The sequence below is a fragment of the Triturus cristatus genome, chromosome 3_1, assembly GCF_964204655.1.
Source record: "Triturus cristatus chromosome 3_1, aTriCri1.1, whole genome shotgun sequence".
NCBI lineage: Eukaryota > Metazoa > Chordata > Amphibia > Caudata > Salamandridae > Triturus > Triturus cristatus.
In genome coordinates, this window is record NC_140583.1 from 778,206,609 (window position 1) to 778,226,379 (window position 19,771).

Here is a 19,771-nt window from a genome sequence, read left to right on the forward strand (position 1 = left end):
AACCTCCCTCATTAGTTCTGACCGTGTCATAGAGCTAGGGTGAATTCGTTTGTCTTTCTGTACTGCTCTACCGCATGGCTACAAAACCTTGCTAAAGCCAATCGCTTTTATAGGCATGACCTATTGGCTTTGTCCTTTTGTAAGATGCATGCTGTTATCCACTGCATTGGCATTATGTGGCCACTCCGAATAAGGGCACAGGGGTCGTGATACTCCGATGTTGAGAATAGGACAGAGCTTATGTACTTCGAGTGATAGGGTTACTGTGAAGGAAACACTTGTTTTCAAAATCTGGCTAAAAACAAAGTTAAAATGTTTTAGTAAAGAAAAGTACCCTTTTACGTTCGCCAACCCAAGTTTGTTTTGCTGTCCACACTCCTCCATCATTCAAGAACGTGGTTTCTGCAAGCTCGGGCTTTTGTGCTTCCTATTAATTTTAAAATTTGAAGTTGAGTTCTGCCATTAGCCTTCTTGGACAGAAAGTATTTCTTGCGCACACAAGTAAGAAACATGCGGGCCTAACACATTAAATAACATCCTGCGCTCAGCAACCTATAACACAAGCGGCACGAACAGCAGCAGTTTCAAAGAGTATTTAGACCAATCTCTATCAAACCTGCAAGTTGGAAACCTATGGGTGCTGTCAATCACATATGATGCTCCTAAAAAAAAATCTGTCAATTCTGCGATGGCCAAGCTCTCCACCCTGAAAGATAAAGACGAGCTTGCAAATGGAGTACATGCCTGGACGGTCCGTAACAGTTATTCTCAGTTAAAGCGGACAAAGTATCCGGCTTGCATATATCCACTACAGCTGCTGCGGTGCCGCTTGGGCTGTCCTCCCACACTAGCGGAACAAGCATTAGCAGCGCGCGAAATAAAAAAAAGAAACAAGCATTGGCCACGAAAGTCACCACGATCGCTGTGGGAGCGAAAGTGATCGCGATGAGGCAGAAAGGCGTTCATGAGTGCTGCTGGCTGGCCTAGCGCATGGCGGCTACGCGCGTGCACGCTCACGTACACGCAAGCGCTAGGCCAGCCAGCAGCACTTAAAAAACTCACACATAAAATGTCTCTCCGAGCCAGCGCATGCGCTGGGCCCAGCGAGACCTAAAAAGGAGGTATTGTGTTGAAGGGTGAAAGCAGATCTTCATCACATTTGAATTCGAAGAAAATTGCATGCAATGCAGCTCTGAGTGATGGCAAGTTGTGGCATGCCAGTCGATTATGCTTGTACAGCGGTGGGAAAGACATTCAAGCTCAGTAAATTAATTGATTGCTTTGAGATTGATGGCAGTGATGGTGAGAAAGTCATGCATCGTCCCAGTGTTTGAGGTAATGGCGTGAGTGGTGATGTTGATGGTGTAGGAGTAGCTTCTTCTACTCCATTGGGTGTTCTGGTTATTAATGGCAGGTTTGGCAGAAACATAATTAAGACAAAAAAATCACAAGATTTGTTTTGTAAGTAATACATATGTTAAGAAATATTTATTCGGGTGCTGAAGCTAGAGTAGTTATGAATGCTGAGCAGCTTGGATCAGTATCTATTAAACGTGGGACCAGACAGGGTTGTCCCCTTTCCCCTTTGTTGTTTACGTTTTTTATAGGGCCTCTGACAATAAGAATTAGAGAAAATTCCGAAATAAGACCTCCAATAAGTGGTATGGAGAAACTGAAATTATTTGCCGACGATGTAATTCTTTATTTACATCCGGATAAATCTAATTTAGATCATCTGCTGGCGGAATTCACAAATTTTGAATCTATAGGGGGATACAAAATTAATCAAAATAAAACGGAGATCATTATATTAAATCTAAATGACAACTCCTTCTTACCACCCACTTTACAAATCCAAGCTGCTAAGTTAGCCCCGGTACGTTATCTAGGTATTTTTATTTCTAAATCAATAGATCAATTATTCTCTCTGAATTACAGGGCCACATTGACTAAAATAAAAACTCTTCTTGATAAATGGTCTGTACTTCCTTTTATCTATAATCGGTCGGGTGTCCCAGATTAAAATGATGATTCTCCCGCTTTTTTTGTTCCTTTTCAGTAATGTACCTTTAAAAATTAATGCGAGTTATTTTAAAGAAATCGATTCTTTATTCAGGAACTTTATATGGGCCAAGAAGGCATCCAGGGTTAAACTTGAGGTTCTACAGCTTGAGGTAGAAAATGGGGGGCTCGCCCTTCCAAAAATGCGAACCTATTATGAGGCAGTCATGCTCGATAAAATAGCTTGTTTTTTAGACACTAATAATTCAGAAGATCATTTTTTTTTTTAACAAAATGCTTCAGGAGGCAGGTGTACAACTTCCTATTTTTTTGAAAATCATCAAATTGCCAAACAAAACTAGGTATAAAACACTACGGGATTTTTCTTTTAGATTGTTATCTTTATTTAAACAAAATAGTTTCCCAGGATGGCTTTACTTAAAGCTTCAAGAATGTAAGGCTTTAGGAGTATCTCTACATCCAGGACGTATTCTGAAATGGAATGAAATGGGCTGAGTGGAATTGCGAAATTTTTTCATGAATAATAAGATTATCTCGTGGCAGGAGATTCAAAACAAATTTCCAGATGAAAGTGTGCTTAATTTTCTTGATTACTCTCAGATTGCTCATTTTCTCCAAACGGTCAATTTCCCCCCTCCTTTCGCGATGATATATCTGTCTTCCCTTTTATATGAAATTAAAGTGAAAGGCATAGGAAAATGGTATTCTTTTCTACGGAAGGATAGTGAGCTCCCTATTTTGAATAATTTTTTGGTCAAGGTTCAGCGGGAAACGGGGTGCGCTCTCTCAACTCAAGAATGGCAACTTCAAGCTCAGCTAGGCCATAAGGTTTTGAGAGCGGCTAATTTTAAACGGATGGCTTTTCTAAGTAGATGGCTAGCATATTTTACCCCTGCTGCCCTGAGTAAACGATTTCCGGACGTAGAAAGTAGATGTTTTCGTTGTCGAGTTGGAGAGGAAGGGAACTGGCTTCATATTTTCTATACCTGTCCGGAGCTTAATGAATTTTGGCGAAATATTTTTCGAGCCATAAGTCAGGCCATCCATAAATCGATAGATCCTCAAGAAAAGATAGCCTTATTTGGAATTTCTAGAACTATCTCTGGTTTGACTAAATATGAAGAGGCCTTTGTTATGATTTGTTCACTGATGGCACGATCGTTAATTTTGCAAATTTGGAGATCACCTGAGATACCCTCATTTATGAAATGGTTCAATAAAATGAAGCGTACTAGGGCGTTTGAAGAAGCTTATGCGATGAGGGTGGGAGCAATGAGTAAATTTAAGAAGACCTGGCAGTTTTTTGATTATTTTGACATGACCTGAAGTTGTTGTGGTTTTTTCAGCTGTTTTCATATCTAATAGTATAGAAAAAGTTTTCAATTATGTTTTATTTGGAATATGAATGTGACATATATGAAGAGTGACTTCTTTTGATTGTATTTGGTTTTATCCCTGCTCTGCTCAATAAAAAAAAAAAATATATTTGTTTTGTAAGTAATATGACTCAATAATTGTTGTATAGTTGACAATAGTCTTACATTTTCAACTTTTTTTTTTTTCATGAGTCCGATTTGTGCTTGGTATTGAGTAGTGTTTTTTTTTTCTTTCTTTTTAATCCTTAATGTTTCATTTTCATATTTTTGCTGTGGGGGGAGGGGGGAGAAGTGTTGATGCTGCCATGGAATGCCTTCCTACATTCGATTTTTCTTTCATTCATGAATGATGGAATGCGAAAAAATTGTGCAAGGCTAGCAAACAAGGCAGGACCTTCTTTGCTTCGTGTTGGGATTGAGAGAATGAATAAAAGGTATTCAATGTAATTCACCTTGGCCGTTCTTGAGCCTTATATTGTATTCTTCTGTTGTGAGTGATATTGAACCCAGGATGAATATGGAGATATAAACCGTTCATATACTGGTTCAGAAGATTTATATCTAGAAATATCTGAGAAGAAACTTTTCTTAAGTGCGAGAAATTTCTTAGACTAAACCCATTACCAAAGAAATGGTTGTGTCTTAAGAGACTAAGCTACCCATCTAGTGCTTTACACAAAATGTCTGTCAGCCTAGTTGCTTATCGAAATGTGAAGCTTCTGGACCCCTTCCATATGTCTTTTCTGGATGCAGTAGATTGTTTTATGATTAAAAAGAACCTGTTAGTTTCAGTCCTCAGATAATTGGGCGTGCTGAATGAATCCACTTTGAAGATATGAGAGACACCAAAAAGATTACAGAGTTTATTTGGACTACTCCTGTCAGATTTAAGTCTATTTTCTATGATATGTTACACAGTTTTTGCAACATGCATGTTTACCTGATACTTGGCCTCTTACCACTCCAATGCAAACCTCTGCTGTTGTGAGTTCATCCACGGAGGTATCATAAGGTGGATGTCTGGCACTATGAGTAAGGGTGGTGCAAAATAAATGTACGGTTTCCCTGCAGATTGCAGGGAGGAGAAGGTCTGAGACCTGCTGTCTATACCCTTGTGAAGTTGGCATATGTTGAGGTTGTGTTTCTGAGGGCATTGCAGTGGGAGTGCAGGGCTTCTGACCCTCTGCCTAAACCAAGTCAGTTGTAGAGGTGTATTCTGCTGCTTGAAGGCTCTCTTCTCTCTGGACCATGTATTGCACAGGCTGATAACTGCCTTTCCTGTATCGTGTTGGGTGATTGTACTTATGGTGAAGAAGCAATACAATTTGCTGCTACCCCTTGTGTAGTTATTGACAGTCTTAAACTAGCACTTTTATAGGGTGGCCTGGTCTTTTCTTTAGACATAGAATCAGTATTGTTGTGTTGCTCGCTTACCTTACTGCAGTTATTCCTGAGGTTTTCATTGTTGCTACATTTCCAAAAGGTCCCTCCCACAACCGCTCTTTTTCCTTTGTGATCGGTCAATCACTATTGTCTTTTTTTCATACAGTGATGCTTACCGTGTGCAATCTATCAGTGGTGAGTTGTGTTACTAAATGGCTTGTGACACGTGCAATTGTGATTCATGAGATTCTCATTTGGGTGTAAGTTTAATGGGGTAAAGGTTGGCTATTCAGGGCTATGGAAGAGAAGCATGGTAGGAAGGGCAGGTAGAGTACATGCTGCAGTTCGAAACTCATCACTGCTTGTCTTGAAGCGGTGAAAGCAGTTGAAATGAGCAGAGCATGGCAGACTGCAATGTCCAATGACCACTTGTAATATGACTAATATGGCCTTAAAGCCAGGTTCTACAAAAAATAAGGATGTTCCGGGGGAGAAAAATCACACAAAGAGGCAATGCAGGCCAACCATGCCAATAACGAGTGAACCAATGAACATCCTCATTTTTGCCACCATTCACATGATCATGATGCATTTGAAGCTAGGAAATCTGATGTGTGATCAACCTGCCAGGCCTAGTTACCCGGGTCCCCTGCCCTCAAGAAGTGCTGTCTCACTGTAGCACATCTTCTCCAAATCCTGTTGTGGTCACTGATTGTCCCAGAAGGCTGGTGACTGCAGCGTCGGCTCAAAATTGGAATCCACCTGCTGAGCAGTGATGCTCGACACTCTTCCTCTTGTTATTCCACATGTCTATATTTGATTATATACAGCCCATTCGTAACGTTTGCCCACTAATGAACAGTGCAAACATTGTCTCTGAAGTCCTTGCCTGGAGAGAGAGCAATGTTTCCAGTGATGGCCATTCTCTAAAGTGTAACAGCATAGTGCAGGAGGGACAATGTATATCAAGCTGCAATGAGGCTTGCCTGTCTTTCCAGCTTCTACACCGTTTTAATGTTCTTTAATGTAAAAGCTACGTACTGAGGTCTCAAGGTGCTCCAGTTTGCATTGGGTTCTTGTGCTTGCTGTTGGAGTGAGTGGTTGAAATGTTGTTGGTGTTTAGAGGTCTTTCAGGAGGTGTTGAGAGACGTGCAGCGATATTCGGTGCAGATGCTCAAATGGATGCCTAACCTTTTATTTCAGAGCTAATAGTAATTTTACTGTCCTCTAAAATTCTAGATTGTTGTAAAATATTCTTAATTCTAGAAGCGATAAAGTTCCATAACTTAAACATATGAACTGAGAAGGTGTTTCCACCATGCAAGAGTTTTTGGAGGGAGGAATGGTCAAGAGTGGAGACCATCTGATCTAAAACCTCTACGTTAGTGGTAAAAATGAAGACCTTTTTGCTGAAAGAACAGGTTAGAAGCTGTGAATGGCAAGAAAAACTACACACATTGGTTTGAAATCTGGTCAGTGCATAGAATTAAGTGATGATAAAATGCAAGTTTTATATGAAGCTTAAGTTCTTATGAAGGAGCAGCTTTCTATAACTTTCAATTCAAATGAAGAGAGGCTGTAAGGCATATACCATTAGCATAGACTAGTCTGAAGATGACTTAAAAGATGGTGGCATGTACCATTTGAGAGAAAGCCCTGCCATGGGAAAAAAATAAAGTGAGCTTCTCATTATGTAAAATGATACACATGTAACTTAATTCATTGTGGCATAAGGGAGAGGTTAGAATCCATAATCGCCCTTAGATTTCTTACTTAGTGCAATTGTATTGGGGGTTAGCCATGCTCTTTAGGCTGTATGGTGGATGGATGATAGATGATCCATGTTCCACTGGCTGTATCCTAGTGTGTGATGTATTAAGCGTGTGATGTTTCTTTTGCATCAGATTGTAAACAGAAAGCTCTTGCCGATGGCACATGAATCTAGTTTAAATGGATTATCAAGTTTTAGTATTCTGTGTGTGTGCTGTTGATGTAGTTGTATCAGATGAGTTTGACTGAGTTGATGAACTAAGCTAAATAGCAGAAGAGAAATGATGCAAACATGAGGAGCTCTGGCAGTCGAGGGAAGCGGTGTAGAGTAAAGGGGGAAAGTGATAGAATGAAAGATCTGTCAGATGGGAAAGAAGCAATCCAGTAAAGGCCAGTTCTAAGACTGCATCAAAGGCACAGGACCTGTCCCATGGCTGAAACACTGCACCTTCCTTTGAATCCACTGTAGTACTGATGTCATCCCGCATCACAATCCATGCTGATTCCGCACTACACCAGGGCCAAAACATTTTTAGATGTTAGAGTAAAAGGTTGTTTAGTTCGGTGGTGAACCATTGAATATAGGCAGCTCTTTCTTCCAGTTTACCAAGGCTATTGCATATTAGGGGCAATGGGTTGCTAGCTACATTTTAGGTCTGGCCTGGAGACCTGTTTAGCAGTTTTACGAGCCTAATTTAATTAAAAAAACTCCCCATGGTGAAGTGGTGACCACTCTGGTGATTACTGAAGATCCTTGAGACTTGCATGTTCCAAATCAACTGAGTTCGACCCAAAAGATTTCTCATTAGTCGAATAACAGATGCAGCACATGCAGCACGGATGAAGAGTTTTGAAAAGAGCATTGGACGTATCCCAGGAAGGAGGTTATGTGACTGTCTTCAGGGTTTGTTCGGTTGACTCTGGCCACCTGGCAAACAGTGGTGTAACATTTTTGTTTAAGTGCATAATTCAGAAAGAGGTGAAACGTGAGGGAAATGTGGACATAATTCAGACCCAGTGGAGGGAGAGGGTACCACAGGAAAGGTATATCCACCCACCTGGATCAAGTGTGGTGTCTGGTATTAGGTGAGGGTGGTAATCACTGGCGAATGCAGATGATGATGAAGTTGAGAAGACCCCCCTCACCTCAGACCGGCATCCCTGCACATTGCTCACTAGATCGCCAACATGCGCAATCTCTTATTCCTGACTCGAGCTAAGGGCCAACTTTTGCATACATATTGTAGATGGCATCTGAAGCATGCGAGTGTTGTGTCCTACTTTGATGTTGATGTGTTGGTATGTGTGGATGTGTCTTTAAGGGGAGAGTGTGAGCGTGCATGGAATGTCACTGAGTAAGTGCCATTCGGATTCGGGGCAGTAGCAGTTGGTCGGCGGTGGAAGTAGAGGTGTATCCTGGCGCTCACCTGTTTATGTATCTTGTTCAATAAAGTATTGAACTACTACAAGGAGTTGTGTCTTCACTACAATTGGCGACGATCGGATGGGATAAGGAGAAGAGAAGCGGCGCGCAAAGGACTTTAAAAAAAAAAAACAACGGAAATTGATTTCAGCAAGGTGGATTATATCGTGAATCATCGGACCCCTCCTGCATCGGATTTTTGACATCAAAGACGAGGTTAAAGCAGTGAAAGGAAGTTTGGTGGTACATACGTGCTGAAAAGGAAAGGATTTCGGACAGTTGAGAGGCCCGCACTGGGAGCGTGATACGATTCGTGGTGAGATTCCAGAATTCTGAGCGTGTGAGCTTCTGACGTAGGAGGTGCGTCCAGACACGTCAGGAGCATGCGCATTGGAAGGTAGTCACGCAAGGTCACGCTGCGTGACCCTACGTAGTGGCCATTTTGGAGGAATTGTTTTGGTGTCGGTTGCTTGGCAACATAAGGATACGAGCGCCGAAGAGAAGTGCCGTAGAAAGGGAGGCACAGGGGGTTTGGAGCAGCGGAAAGCAGCGTAAACAGGTGAGGCTGCCGGGGGGAACACCACGAACAAAGTAGTGGAACAAAAGAAGATAAAAAAAATAAAAAAAATTACTTCACATTTAAGTTGAAACATGGGTGATGGGGATAATGAAGGAGACCCCACAAGTGTGGAGATAGCTCATCAAAATTACTCTATTAGTAATCCACACACCTTTTGGGCGACAGGAGCGGAACCAAGTATTAAATGGTTAGAATGGAAGGAGTACTTTATAAATTACATTTCAGCGGTGGACGAAGCTGGGAAGATGAAACCTGAACAGAAAAAGAGAATACTTTTACATTCATTGGGGCCTATGGGGTTGAAAACCTATTCGAGGATGTCCAAAGTGATAGACACAAATTTAAATACATTTGAGAATGCGATAAAGGATATGGACAAATATTTTGCCCCAAAGGTTTGTATTGGAGTAATTAGGCATAGATTCTTTCAAAGGAAGCAAGCTAAAAGCGAAACTGTGGATGACTGGTTGGATGATCTGAAGAAATTGGCGATAGACTGCAAATTTGGTGACTTACATGATGATTTAATTAGAGATCATTTAGTCATGCACAACAACAATTCACCTCTACAGGACCGCTTATGGGTTAATGGTGATGCACCACTGGAGGACGTTTTGGCCATTATGAGGAAATCGGAAATGTCAGGGAGGTGTGCAACTGTGGTCAAGGCAGCAGAGAAAGAACCGGAAAAGATGACAGAAGGAGTATTCAAAATACAGAGTAAAGCTAAACCTAACGTTCAACGTCCACAAGGGAGATGGACAAATCAACCATTGAGGAACCAGGGGAGAGACTTTAGGACTGAGGAAAGAAGATGCTACCATTGCGATAGCAAGGAGCATTTGGCCTTTAGCAAAATGTGCCCTGCTTTAAAAAAAAAATGTGGTATTTGTGGATTGTTGGGGCATTTTAGCAAAATGTGTCGTAGGCGCAGTAATGTAAAGTACATTTGGGATGGTGATGAGGAGGATGATAATTGTGAGGACGAATGTGTAAAGAGTGTAAGAGGGAATTTCATGTTGAATATAGAGGATAACTCTATGGATGGGAAACCTATTTGTGAGTTATCTCTAGGTGGGGTTAAGGTGATGGTGTATGCGGATTCGGGGTCACCCTACACAATCATTAATGAAGAAATATGGAAAGAAAAATTTGTTGGGAAGATCGGAAACCAATTAAACAAATCAGATGTAAATCCCATTAGCTATACAGGAGAAAAGATTGACATGTTAGGTTTCAGGTGGTTAACATTCCTTTTTAAGGGAAGGTCCACAAGAGGGAAGTTGTACGTAGCTAAGAGGGGACCGTCAGTTTTGGGGTGGTTCGATCAGAAGGATTTGCATATAATCTTAGACCCTAATAGTGTGGAGAAAGTGCTGATAATGGATGAGTGCAGTAAAATGAGTGAAGTTTTGAGCAAAAGATTTCCTAAGGTGTTTGGGAAAGATTTAGGGGAACTCAAAGGGTTTGAACACAAGATTGTGTTGAAAAAGGATGCAATACCAAAAGTACACAAAGTAAGGCCCATTCCGATTTTAATTAGGGATGAGGTGAAAAAGGAAATACAGAACTTGCTAGGCAAGGGGGTGATTGAAGAAGTGGAGACATCGGAGTGGATTTCTCCGGTCGTAGTTGCCCGCAAGTCCAACGGAAAAATCCGTTTGTGCATAGACTTGCGCCATTTAAACAACAATATTGTGATAGAAAAGTTTCCTTTGCCTAAAATCAATGAGATGGTAGCGTCATTGAGAGGGGCTACGTGGTTCTCTACCATCGATCTATCCGCGGCCTACCATCAGGTCGTACTGGAACCACATTCAAGAAGTTTAACAGCATTTATTACCCCATTTGGGTGTTTCCAATTTACACGAATGCCTTTCGGGCTTGCATCCGCTGCAGCGGTTTTTCAGAAACTAATGCACAGGTTGTTTGGTGATGTGGATGGTGTGCGTTTTTTTCAGGATGACATTTTGGTTGCGGAAAAAAGTAAAGCGGAACATGATAACAAACTGATTCAGGTTTTGGAAACGTTGCAGTCTGTGGGATTAACAGTTGAGTTGACTAAATGTAAATTTGCGCAAAGGAGTGTCTCATATTTGGGACACATTATAAGTGAGGAAGGGGTGAGACCTAAACCTACCTTGGTTGAGAACATTATTAAGTCACCAGCTCCTGTGTCTAAGGAAGAGATAAGGTCGTTTCTGGGAATGGCGGAGTATTGCGCAAAGTTCATAAAGAACTTTGCGTCAAAAGTTTACAATATTCGTTCTCTTTTAAAGAAGAACGTCAAATTTGAGTGGAGCAAGGAGTGTGAGAGAGAGTTTATGGAAGTCAAAGTGGATCTTCAAGCGGTGAATGCCCTTGCCAGTTTTGATCCGAATTTGGAGAGTTTGTTGACCACGGATGCTAGTGACAAGGGGCTTGGTGCTGTGTTGTCACAGAGAGGTAAAGATGGAAAGGAGGAAATTATTCTATTTGCATCTAGGGCATTGTCACCAGCGGAAAGTAAGTACCCGATCATAGAGAGAGAGGCATTGGCGTGTGCATGGGCACTTGAACATTTTCGTGCTTTTGTGTGGGGGAAGCCGGTGCTGATTCGTACGGATCATAGACCATTGGTTCGCATTTTATCTAGTGAGGGTACGGCAGTTGCTTCGGCTAGATTAGCCAGAATTTCGATGAAGATGAAAGAGTTCATTTATAAGATGGTTCATGTTCCGGGAAAGGAAAATGTGGTGGCGGATTGTCTGTCAAGATTGCCCACTCCGTTGGAGGAATGTGTGGATGATCCGTGGGGGAATTGTAGTGTGGCTTTCATACACGATTCTGGTGCATCCGCTATTAGTAAAGGTGAATGGTTGGAGGAGCAGTTAAAGGATGAGGTGTTGGGAAAAGTGTTGGAATATGTTTCTAATGGGTGGCCGAGGAAGGCGGGTGTCACCGGGAGTATGCAATCTTATTGGGAGGTACGGATGGAATTGGTTCTAGACAGGGATGTGTTGTTGAGAGGAGATAGAATAATTCCCCCAACAACGTTGCGTGGAAGGATTTTACAATTATGCCATGAAGGGCATTTTGGGATTGTCAGGGCAAAGTTGATTGTGAAGGGCATGTTCTGGTGGCCTGGAATTGACAAGGAGGTTGAACATTTTGTGAAGAGTTGTTCAGTTTGCTGCTCAGCAGATAAGTCTCTTAAAACACTAAGACCCACTATGAGTGAGGGTTTGATTCCTGAGTTGCCGTGGGATACCATTGCGGTAGACATTTTTGGACCGGTGGGTGAATTGAAAGAGTATGGGTTGGTAGCTATTGATTTGTTTACCAAGTGGCCGGTGGTGGAAATTGTGGAAAGGGCGGACACCCAGTCTGTGTTGAGATTTTTAGATAACATTTTTGTGATGGAAGGGTTGCCGGGTTGCATTCTTACAGATAATGGGGTGCAGTTTCTTTCTATTATGGCAAAGGAGTATTTTAGAAGGTGTGGGATTAAACACAAAACTACTGCGTTGTACAACCCAAGTGGGAATGGTACGGTAGAACGTTTCAATAGGGTAATTAAAGGAGTCATACAGGCTTCAATGAACAAAAATCTGGATTGGAGGATACTAGTACAGAAAGCTGTGTGGTCATACAGAGTTACGTCTCAAGTTCAAGCTGGGTTATCTCCTTTTGTTATGATGAGGGGTAGAACGCCTAGAAGTAAGTTTAATCCAAATTGGTTAGTACAAAGTGAGGTACAACAGTGGTCTCCTAGTGATGTACGGGGAAGGTTGGAAGAAGTGCATTCAAAGGCAAAGGTTTATTATGACAGAGTGCATGGTGCTAAGGAGGTCAATGTTGAGGTTGGTGATTGGGTACGGGTCAGGAAACCTTTCAGAGTCGTTAAAGGAGAGAGTAGATTTGAGGCACCCAAGCAAGTAATGGAGGTTTTGAGGAATTCTGTGAGATTGAGTGATGGAAGAGTGTGGAATTTGAAAGACATAGCCGTGGTTAGCGGTCGGGATGGAGATGATCGTATGAGAGATCAAGGAGTAGATTTTGACTGGGTGGAGGATTATTTTGAGAACAGTAATCTACAATCGCAGTTAGCTGCTGAGGAAGCGAGGGATTGTGAGGTGGCTCAGGAGGATAAATTAATTCATGAGGGTGAAGGGAATTCTTCTGTTGTTACGGAGGGGGAAGGGTCTGTGATGCGTCCGCCAGTCATGGTAGCTCCAGCACAGGGAAGCGTCACGGTACCTACACATGGAAGTGCTGTTTCTGGTGAAGGTGATATTGGAAAAAGGAAAAGGATTTTGCCTAGTTGGCTCAAGGAGTATATTGTGTAGTAGTGTTGTTTTTGTTTTGTGTTCCTGGATGGAAGCTGTTATTTTATTTTGGTTTTTTTTGTTTGTTTTTTTTAAAATTTTTGGTGGTTTGTCGTGTTTGTTATTTAGTGGGGGGGGATGTGTTGTGTCCTACTTTGATGTTGATGTGTTGGTATGTGTGGATGTGTCTTTAAGGTGAGAGTGTGAGCGTGCATGGAATGTCACTGAGTAAGTGACATTCGGATTCGGGGCAGTAGCAGTTGGTCGGCGGTGGAAGTAGAGGTGTATCCTGGCGCTCACCTGTTTATGTATCTTGTTCAATAAAGTATTGAACTACTACAAGGAGTTGTGTCTTCACTACAGCGAGTTCCTTGTGTTGCAGACACCAGCACAACAGTGGAGTGAAGTGTGTGGTAGAAAGAAACAGCACTTCTAAGGCTATGTCCACAGATCAAATATTGTACACTATTTGGTCTTTCCTGACTATATGCTGTTCAGGGTGCATGTAGTATAGTGCATACCATTGTATAGAATGTCATTGTAGAACGTAGAGTGTTCTTATATTCCGTATTCCATTAGAGGTAGAGAATGTTAGAGATCAGATGAGGTGTAGCAGAGGACGTGTTCACAGCTTTACCTGACTGCTGGCAGAGGTTACCAATAAACAACTATTTCACCTCAAGAGTACTACAGAGTGTTCATTACAGAATATGGCGACGAGTGGGAGGTAACCTCGAACGAATCCACGTTAATTTCTACAACCTGGAAAATCGGAGGTTATATTATGAAACATCCAGCGTCTGGAAAAAAGCAAGAACATTCAAACGGCAATTAAATACGTGTCCGGTAAGCAAAAAGAAGATTTTCTCAAAAGAAAAAGAAATTTCTCAAGTATTTGCTTGCCTGTTGCTGCAACGGTTAACCGTCTTAGCCAGGAGTTGTATTGATTTTAAAGACTAGCGTTCTGGAGGCTCGAGCGGCATTGTCTGTGAGCTCTTCCTGATGACGTTCTCTCCGCTTTGACGTAGGCTGAGACAAGTGTGCGCGCCGATGTCATCACGAAGGTCATAACCTTACGCGGCGCCATCTTGAATTTTCAGTTACCAAGGTATCACAACAATTTGGGTCCTCGTAGCTCACCGATGAATTTCCTGTTCGGATCTTCACTTAATTAACTTACCGGAGCATTCTTTTCAGGAGAATAAAGAAAAAGTAAGTACATTTTCCACAATTTTGGATTTTTGTCAATTTCACTGCAACGATGTCTACAGAAGCCAATACTCCAAGCGAAGCACCCCCACGTGGTGACTCTGTTTTGCAAATCAACACTCCAAAAGAATTCCTGCCATCTCCTGGAGAGCCCATCATTCAATGGAATGAATGGAAAGAGTATTTTTTTTAATTACATAGTTAATCTTGAGGACTGCAGTGGATCATATAATCCTGAGAGGAAAAAGAGAATTTTAATGTACTGTCTTGGTCCTGAAGGACTTCGCATTTATGGTCAATTACAAAAACATGACAGGTCTGGTGATATCGATGTATGTAAAGCAGCATTATTAGACTTAGATTAACATTTCTCTCAGTTTGCGTTGGCGTAATGCGTCATGCTTTCTTTCAGAGGAAGCAAGAGAAACATGAGTCCATCGAAGACTACGCATCCGCTTTAAGGAAGTTATCCATAACTTGCAAATCCGGTACTTTACATGAGGAGCTAATCAGAGACCAAATAGTTATGTATGCTAACAACAAAGCCATCCAGGATAGATTATGGGTGGAAGGGGAGTCCAGCCTAAAGGACATTATTGCAATTGTAAAAAAAGCTGAGTTGTCAGAGCACTGTGCTAAAGCTACTTTGTCTACAGAGAAAAAAGATAGCAGTGAGTCCGTCAACAAGATTTCAGATACTAAAAGCAAAACTTCTCATAATGCTGATTCTAAGTGTGAAAAGAAAGATGTAAAGAAAGGAGATCGGTTTGTAAAAAAACAAGCAACAAGTATATTTGCTACCGTTGTGGTAGTAATTCTCATGCTGCCTGGTATGATAAATGTCCTGCTAGATCTGCAAAGTGTTTAGAATGCGGACTAATTGGGCATTTTGCACGAGCGTGTAGGCGCAAGAATTATAAAAGAAAGGGTAATGATAGCTAGCATAAACGAAAGTGATATTGATGAGTATTCATCTGATGATGGTGAGTACGAGAATAACAGTAAGTATGATTCTAAAAAAAAGGTTGTTTTAAAATTTTCTGGTGATGGAGAGGATAAACCTTTATGTTGGATTTCCTTTGGTGGCGTTACATTACAGGTCGTTGCGGACTCAGGTTCGCCTTACACGATTGTTGCAGAAAATGTTTGGTTGCAACATTTCAATTCCATCATTGGATGTCACTTAGAAGAATCTGACATCAATCCTGAGAGCTATACTGGTGAAAAGATTGACATCATTGGATTTAGAGAATTGGTTTTCAGGTTTAAAGGTAGACATGCCTTATGTAAATTATATGTTGCCAAGGAAGGACCATCCATACTAGGGTGGAAAGACCAACGTAAATTAAATATAATTTTGGACCCTAATAGTCCAGAACAAGTTTTAGTAGCTTGTGACGCTGAAGACACCAAGAAATGGGTATTAGACTAATTTCCCAATGTTTTTAGTGGGAGATTTGGTAAATTGAAAGGCTTTTCGCATTCCATCAGGTTGAAAAGTAATGCTGTTCCCAAAATTCATAAAGCGCAGAATATTCCACTCCTTGTCAGAAATGAAGTAAAACTCGAATTAGACAAATTAATTAAACCTCATGTAATGGAACCTGTCGAATCCTCTGAATGGATCTCTCCGATGGTCGTCGCCAGGCGCTCCAACGGCAAGGTCCGTGTATGTGTTAATTTAAGAGGATTGAATAACAACATTATAGTGGATCAATTTCCGTTGCCTCGCATTGATGAAATGCTGTCTTTGACAAGAGATGCTAAGTGGTTTTCCACGCTTGATTTATCGTCAGCATATCATCAAATAATGCTTGATCCGGAGTGCAAACAGTTAACTGCTTTCTGTACACCATTCGGATGCTATCAATTCCGTCATATGCCATTTGGATTGGCATCGGCGGCAGCTGTTTTTCAAAGACTCATGACACAGTTGTTTGGAGATATCCGTGATGTAATATTTTTCCAAGATAATATCCTTATCATGAGAGAAACAAAAAAAATCACGATGACACTTTACGAATGGTTCTGCAGGTACTTGATAAGAAGGGTTTAACTGGTGAAATTCGCAAGTGTAAATTTGCTGAGTCCAGAGTTACTTATTTAGGTAATGAAATTGGTCATTATGGTATTAAACCTAAAGAAAAATTGATTGAGGCTATTCTCAAAGCTCCACCGCCTCAAAATAAAGATGAACTTCGTTCTTTTTTAGGCTTTGCAGAGTATTACTCCAAATTTGTAGACTAGTTTTCTGAAAAAACACATGAAATGCGTTCTTTACTTAAGAACAAGAATACGTTTGTTTGGTCTAACCTATGTCAAATGTATTTTCTTGAAATCAAATCTGCCATTGCTAAATCACCTACCTTAAAGGGATTAGATCCTTCTGCCAAAACTTTCATTACCATCGATGCAAGTGGAAAAGGTTTAGGTGCGGTCCTTACTCAAGCTAATGTTAAGGGTGGTGAAAATGTTATTGCTTTTGCCTCCAGATCACTATCCCCCACTGACGAAAAATATTCAGTTATAGAAAGGGAAACGCTGGTGTGTGTATGGGCTCTTAAGCACTTTAGAAAGTTTGTTTGGGGAAGGGAATTTGTGGTAAGAACAGACCACAAACCTTTGACGAAGAAACTTACCACTGAAGGTTTGTCAAGGGCATCTGCTAGGATCGCCAGATTATCTATGAGGCTACAAGATTTCTTATATAAAGTGCAGTATGTACAAGGGAAAATGAACACTACTGCAGATTTTTTTTAGCAGAATGTCTTTGCCTTTAACCGAAATTGACACAAATCCCTGGAATGATGTATGTGTTGCTGGAATTTTTGTCAGTGAGAACTGTAAAGGGTTGCAAGAAAAAGAATGGACAGATGCACAAACGAATGACAACGTTTTACGAATGGTAAAACATAAGATTGAGAATGGTTGGAAGGATTGTGTAAAAAATGAACTTCTAGGTCAGCTGAAAGCGTTTTGGGAAGTACGAAAAAAATTGGGTATTGAAGCGATGTTTTTATTTAGAGGAGAAAAAATTATTCCACCCACTGATTTGAGGAATAAAATCATCGCTCTGTGCCATGAAGGACATCCAGGTATTTCCCGAACCAAACGCAATATTAAATCTTTATATTGGTGACCCAAAATTGACATTGAAACGGAACGTTTTGTCAGATCATGTGTTGATTGTGAAACAGCAGATAAATCACAAAAAACGTTAATCCCTCCTTTAAGTTCTCTTGCTTGTTCTAACTTACCGTGGGAGGATGTTCCATTGGATATTATGGGCCCTGTTTCTTGGAATGATGGTTCTCAAAAATTCATTATTGTTTTAATGGATATGTTTTCTAAGTGGTTGCAATTGAAGGTAGTAGCAAAATTTGACACGCTCTGTAATCAAATTTCTTGAAAGCATTTTTATTAGACAAGGCTTTCCTAAATCTTTACTCACCGATAATGGTGTTCAGTTTAAATCCTTAGAAATGGAAACATTTTTAAGTTATGCCAGCATCGAACATAAATTCACAGCACTTTATCATCCATGGGGAAATGCTGTTGTAGAAGGAGTCAACAGAGTTATTAAAGGTACTTTACAACAAGCTTTGCATAACCAAAAGAATTTGGATATTGAATTAATGAAAATGGCGTGGAGTTACAGAGTCACTGCCCATGATTCAACTGGCTTTAGTCCTTTTGGTGTCATGAGAGTCAGAGTTCCCTTTTCGAAAGTTAACCCAGGATGGATGAATAAAGGAAGCAAAGTAATTTGGCAAGCTGCTGATATCGAAGAACGTATTATGAATTCTCAGCAGAAAAACATTGCTTATTTTAATAAAAAACATGGTGTCAAAGATGTCACCGTACAAGAAGGTCAATGGGTACGAGTTAAATCTAGTAGAAACATTTCTAAAGGAAAAAGCAGGTTTAGTTCACCTAAGAAAATTGTTAAAGTAAATAAAAATACAGTCCAGTTAGCATATGGTTCTGTTTATCATTTGAGCAAACTGGCGTTAACTAAAAATGTGGATATTTGTGATACTGTACCTGATAACGATTTTGAAACTAATTCAGATAAGTATTGGTGGATCACTTCCGATACTACTTGTAACCAGGTTTCCTTTCCCAGTGTTTCTACTCAAAATCTTGAACACGATAATGTTGATGATACCAATGCTGTCAATCATCCTGATGTTCAGTTCAATGCTAATGAAGGTAAAGTTAGTAGTTTTGGGAGGAACATTGTTAAACCTAAGAAACTTAATAATTATGTCTGTTCCACTTGATTTCGTTTTATCTATTTATTGCTTTTTTTCTTTCCTTTTTTTTCCCTTTTCTAGTTATTCTATAAGGGGGGGTATGGGTATGTTTTTATTGAAGAAAAGGGATGTGTAGTATAGAGCATACCATTGTATAGAATGTAATTGTAGAACGTAGAGTGTTCTTATATTACGTATTCTATTAGAGGTAGAGAATGTTAGAGATCAGATGAGGTGTAGCAGAGGACGTGTTCACAGCTTTACCTGACTGCTGGCAGAGGTTACCAATAAACAACTATTTCACCTCAAGAGTACTACAGAGTGTTCAGTACAGTGCACATGCCTAAAGAGCTGCTACTACCCGACTCCGCTTGGAGGGGGGGGAAGACCTCCCGGGCCACACTCCACTTTGCTTTGATCAGTGACGCTCAGATTTTCCCCCTTTTTAATGAAGAGTGCACTTTGCACTCCTTCAAGACTGCTCTGCCACCTCATTGATGGGTGTCACAGAAAAAACAGACACTCACCTCTCTACCTCATACAGCGTGTCCTGCTCACAATGTTTACATCACTGGGAAACACCATATTGTAGAAAAAGAAAACACTACACACCTACAGTTCAGAGAAAGGAACCTGAGTCACCCGAGCTATGAGAACCAACAGCAGAGGACACTGGCGCAGAGCACACTGGCGCAGAGCAAGATATTGGGTCAGGTATGGGGAAATGAGAAGACTGGTATTGCAAGTATTCAAACAATGCACTTCCCTAGATTCAGGCAAGGTACTGGTGGGATTAGATTACTAGGTGAAAGGATGAATTAATATGGAATAAACAGCAGTGTGACAAGCTGCTAAAGAGGCTATTTTGATGACATTCATCTTGTATAGTTCGCAGAGGACAGGCTGTACAATGTGCTTGCCAGAAAGCTGATACAGCCTTTACTCTAAAGGCCAGGTGTATGCTCCATTCAGTGTCCATGGCACACAGTCTATCGTGGTTTATGCTATATCTTTGAACAACTTGTTGTGCACACTTAGACCGCCCTGTACCATGCTTTCAGGTGAGGATTGTTTTATGACTGCTATGTTGTTTCTCTCGCTTTGAACTATCCCAACATTGTCTTCTGTTTCCTGGTCGCTATCTCAACTCGTCTGTTCTGGTTTTATGTTTTTTGCAGTTGGCCCTGGACATTGACAAAGATGCAGAAGACCAGAACAAGTATGTAGATGGCATGGTAAGAATGGAGCACTTCAAGGTTCTACTCTTAGGGGATGTTTATAGTAAAATAACGTGTGGAAAGCATTCTGTATGGGATCCTTAAATTTCAAAGGTATTGTATTGAAGATGGGATGGTCATTTTGTTTGGTTTCTAGTTTACTTTAGTGAACATTAGATATAGGTTGTGCTTTATGCTTGGCCTATTTACGCCTGCATATATAGACTT

At 40.8% G+C, this 19,771-nt stretch overlaps 1 protein-coding gene across 1 annotated transcript in view; it reads left to right on the forward strand.

Moving 5' to 3' along the window:
- The window catches only part of BET1L (Bet1 golgi vesicular membrane trafficking protein like), a 158,975-nt gene that overhangs the window by 136,919 nt on the left and 2,285 nt on the right, over positions 1-19,771 (forward strand). Inside the window, exon 3 of the mRNA XM_085644964.1 lies at positions 19,505-19,561. Coding sequence (XP_085501090.1) covers positions 19,505-19,561 — 57 coding nt within the window. The remainder of the gene's footprint in view (positions 1-19,504; positions 19,562-19,771) is intronic.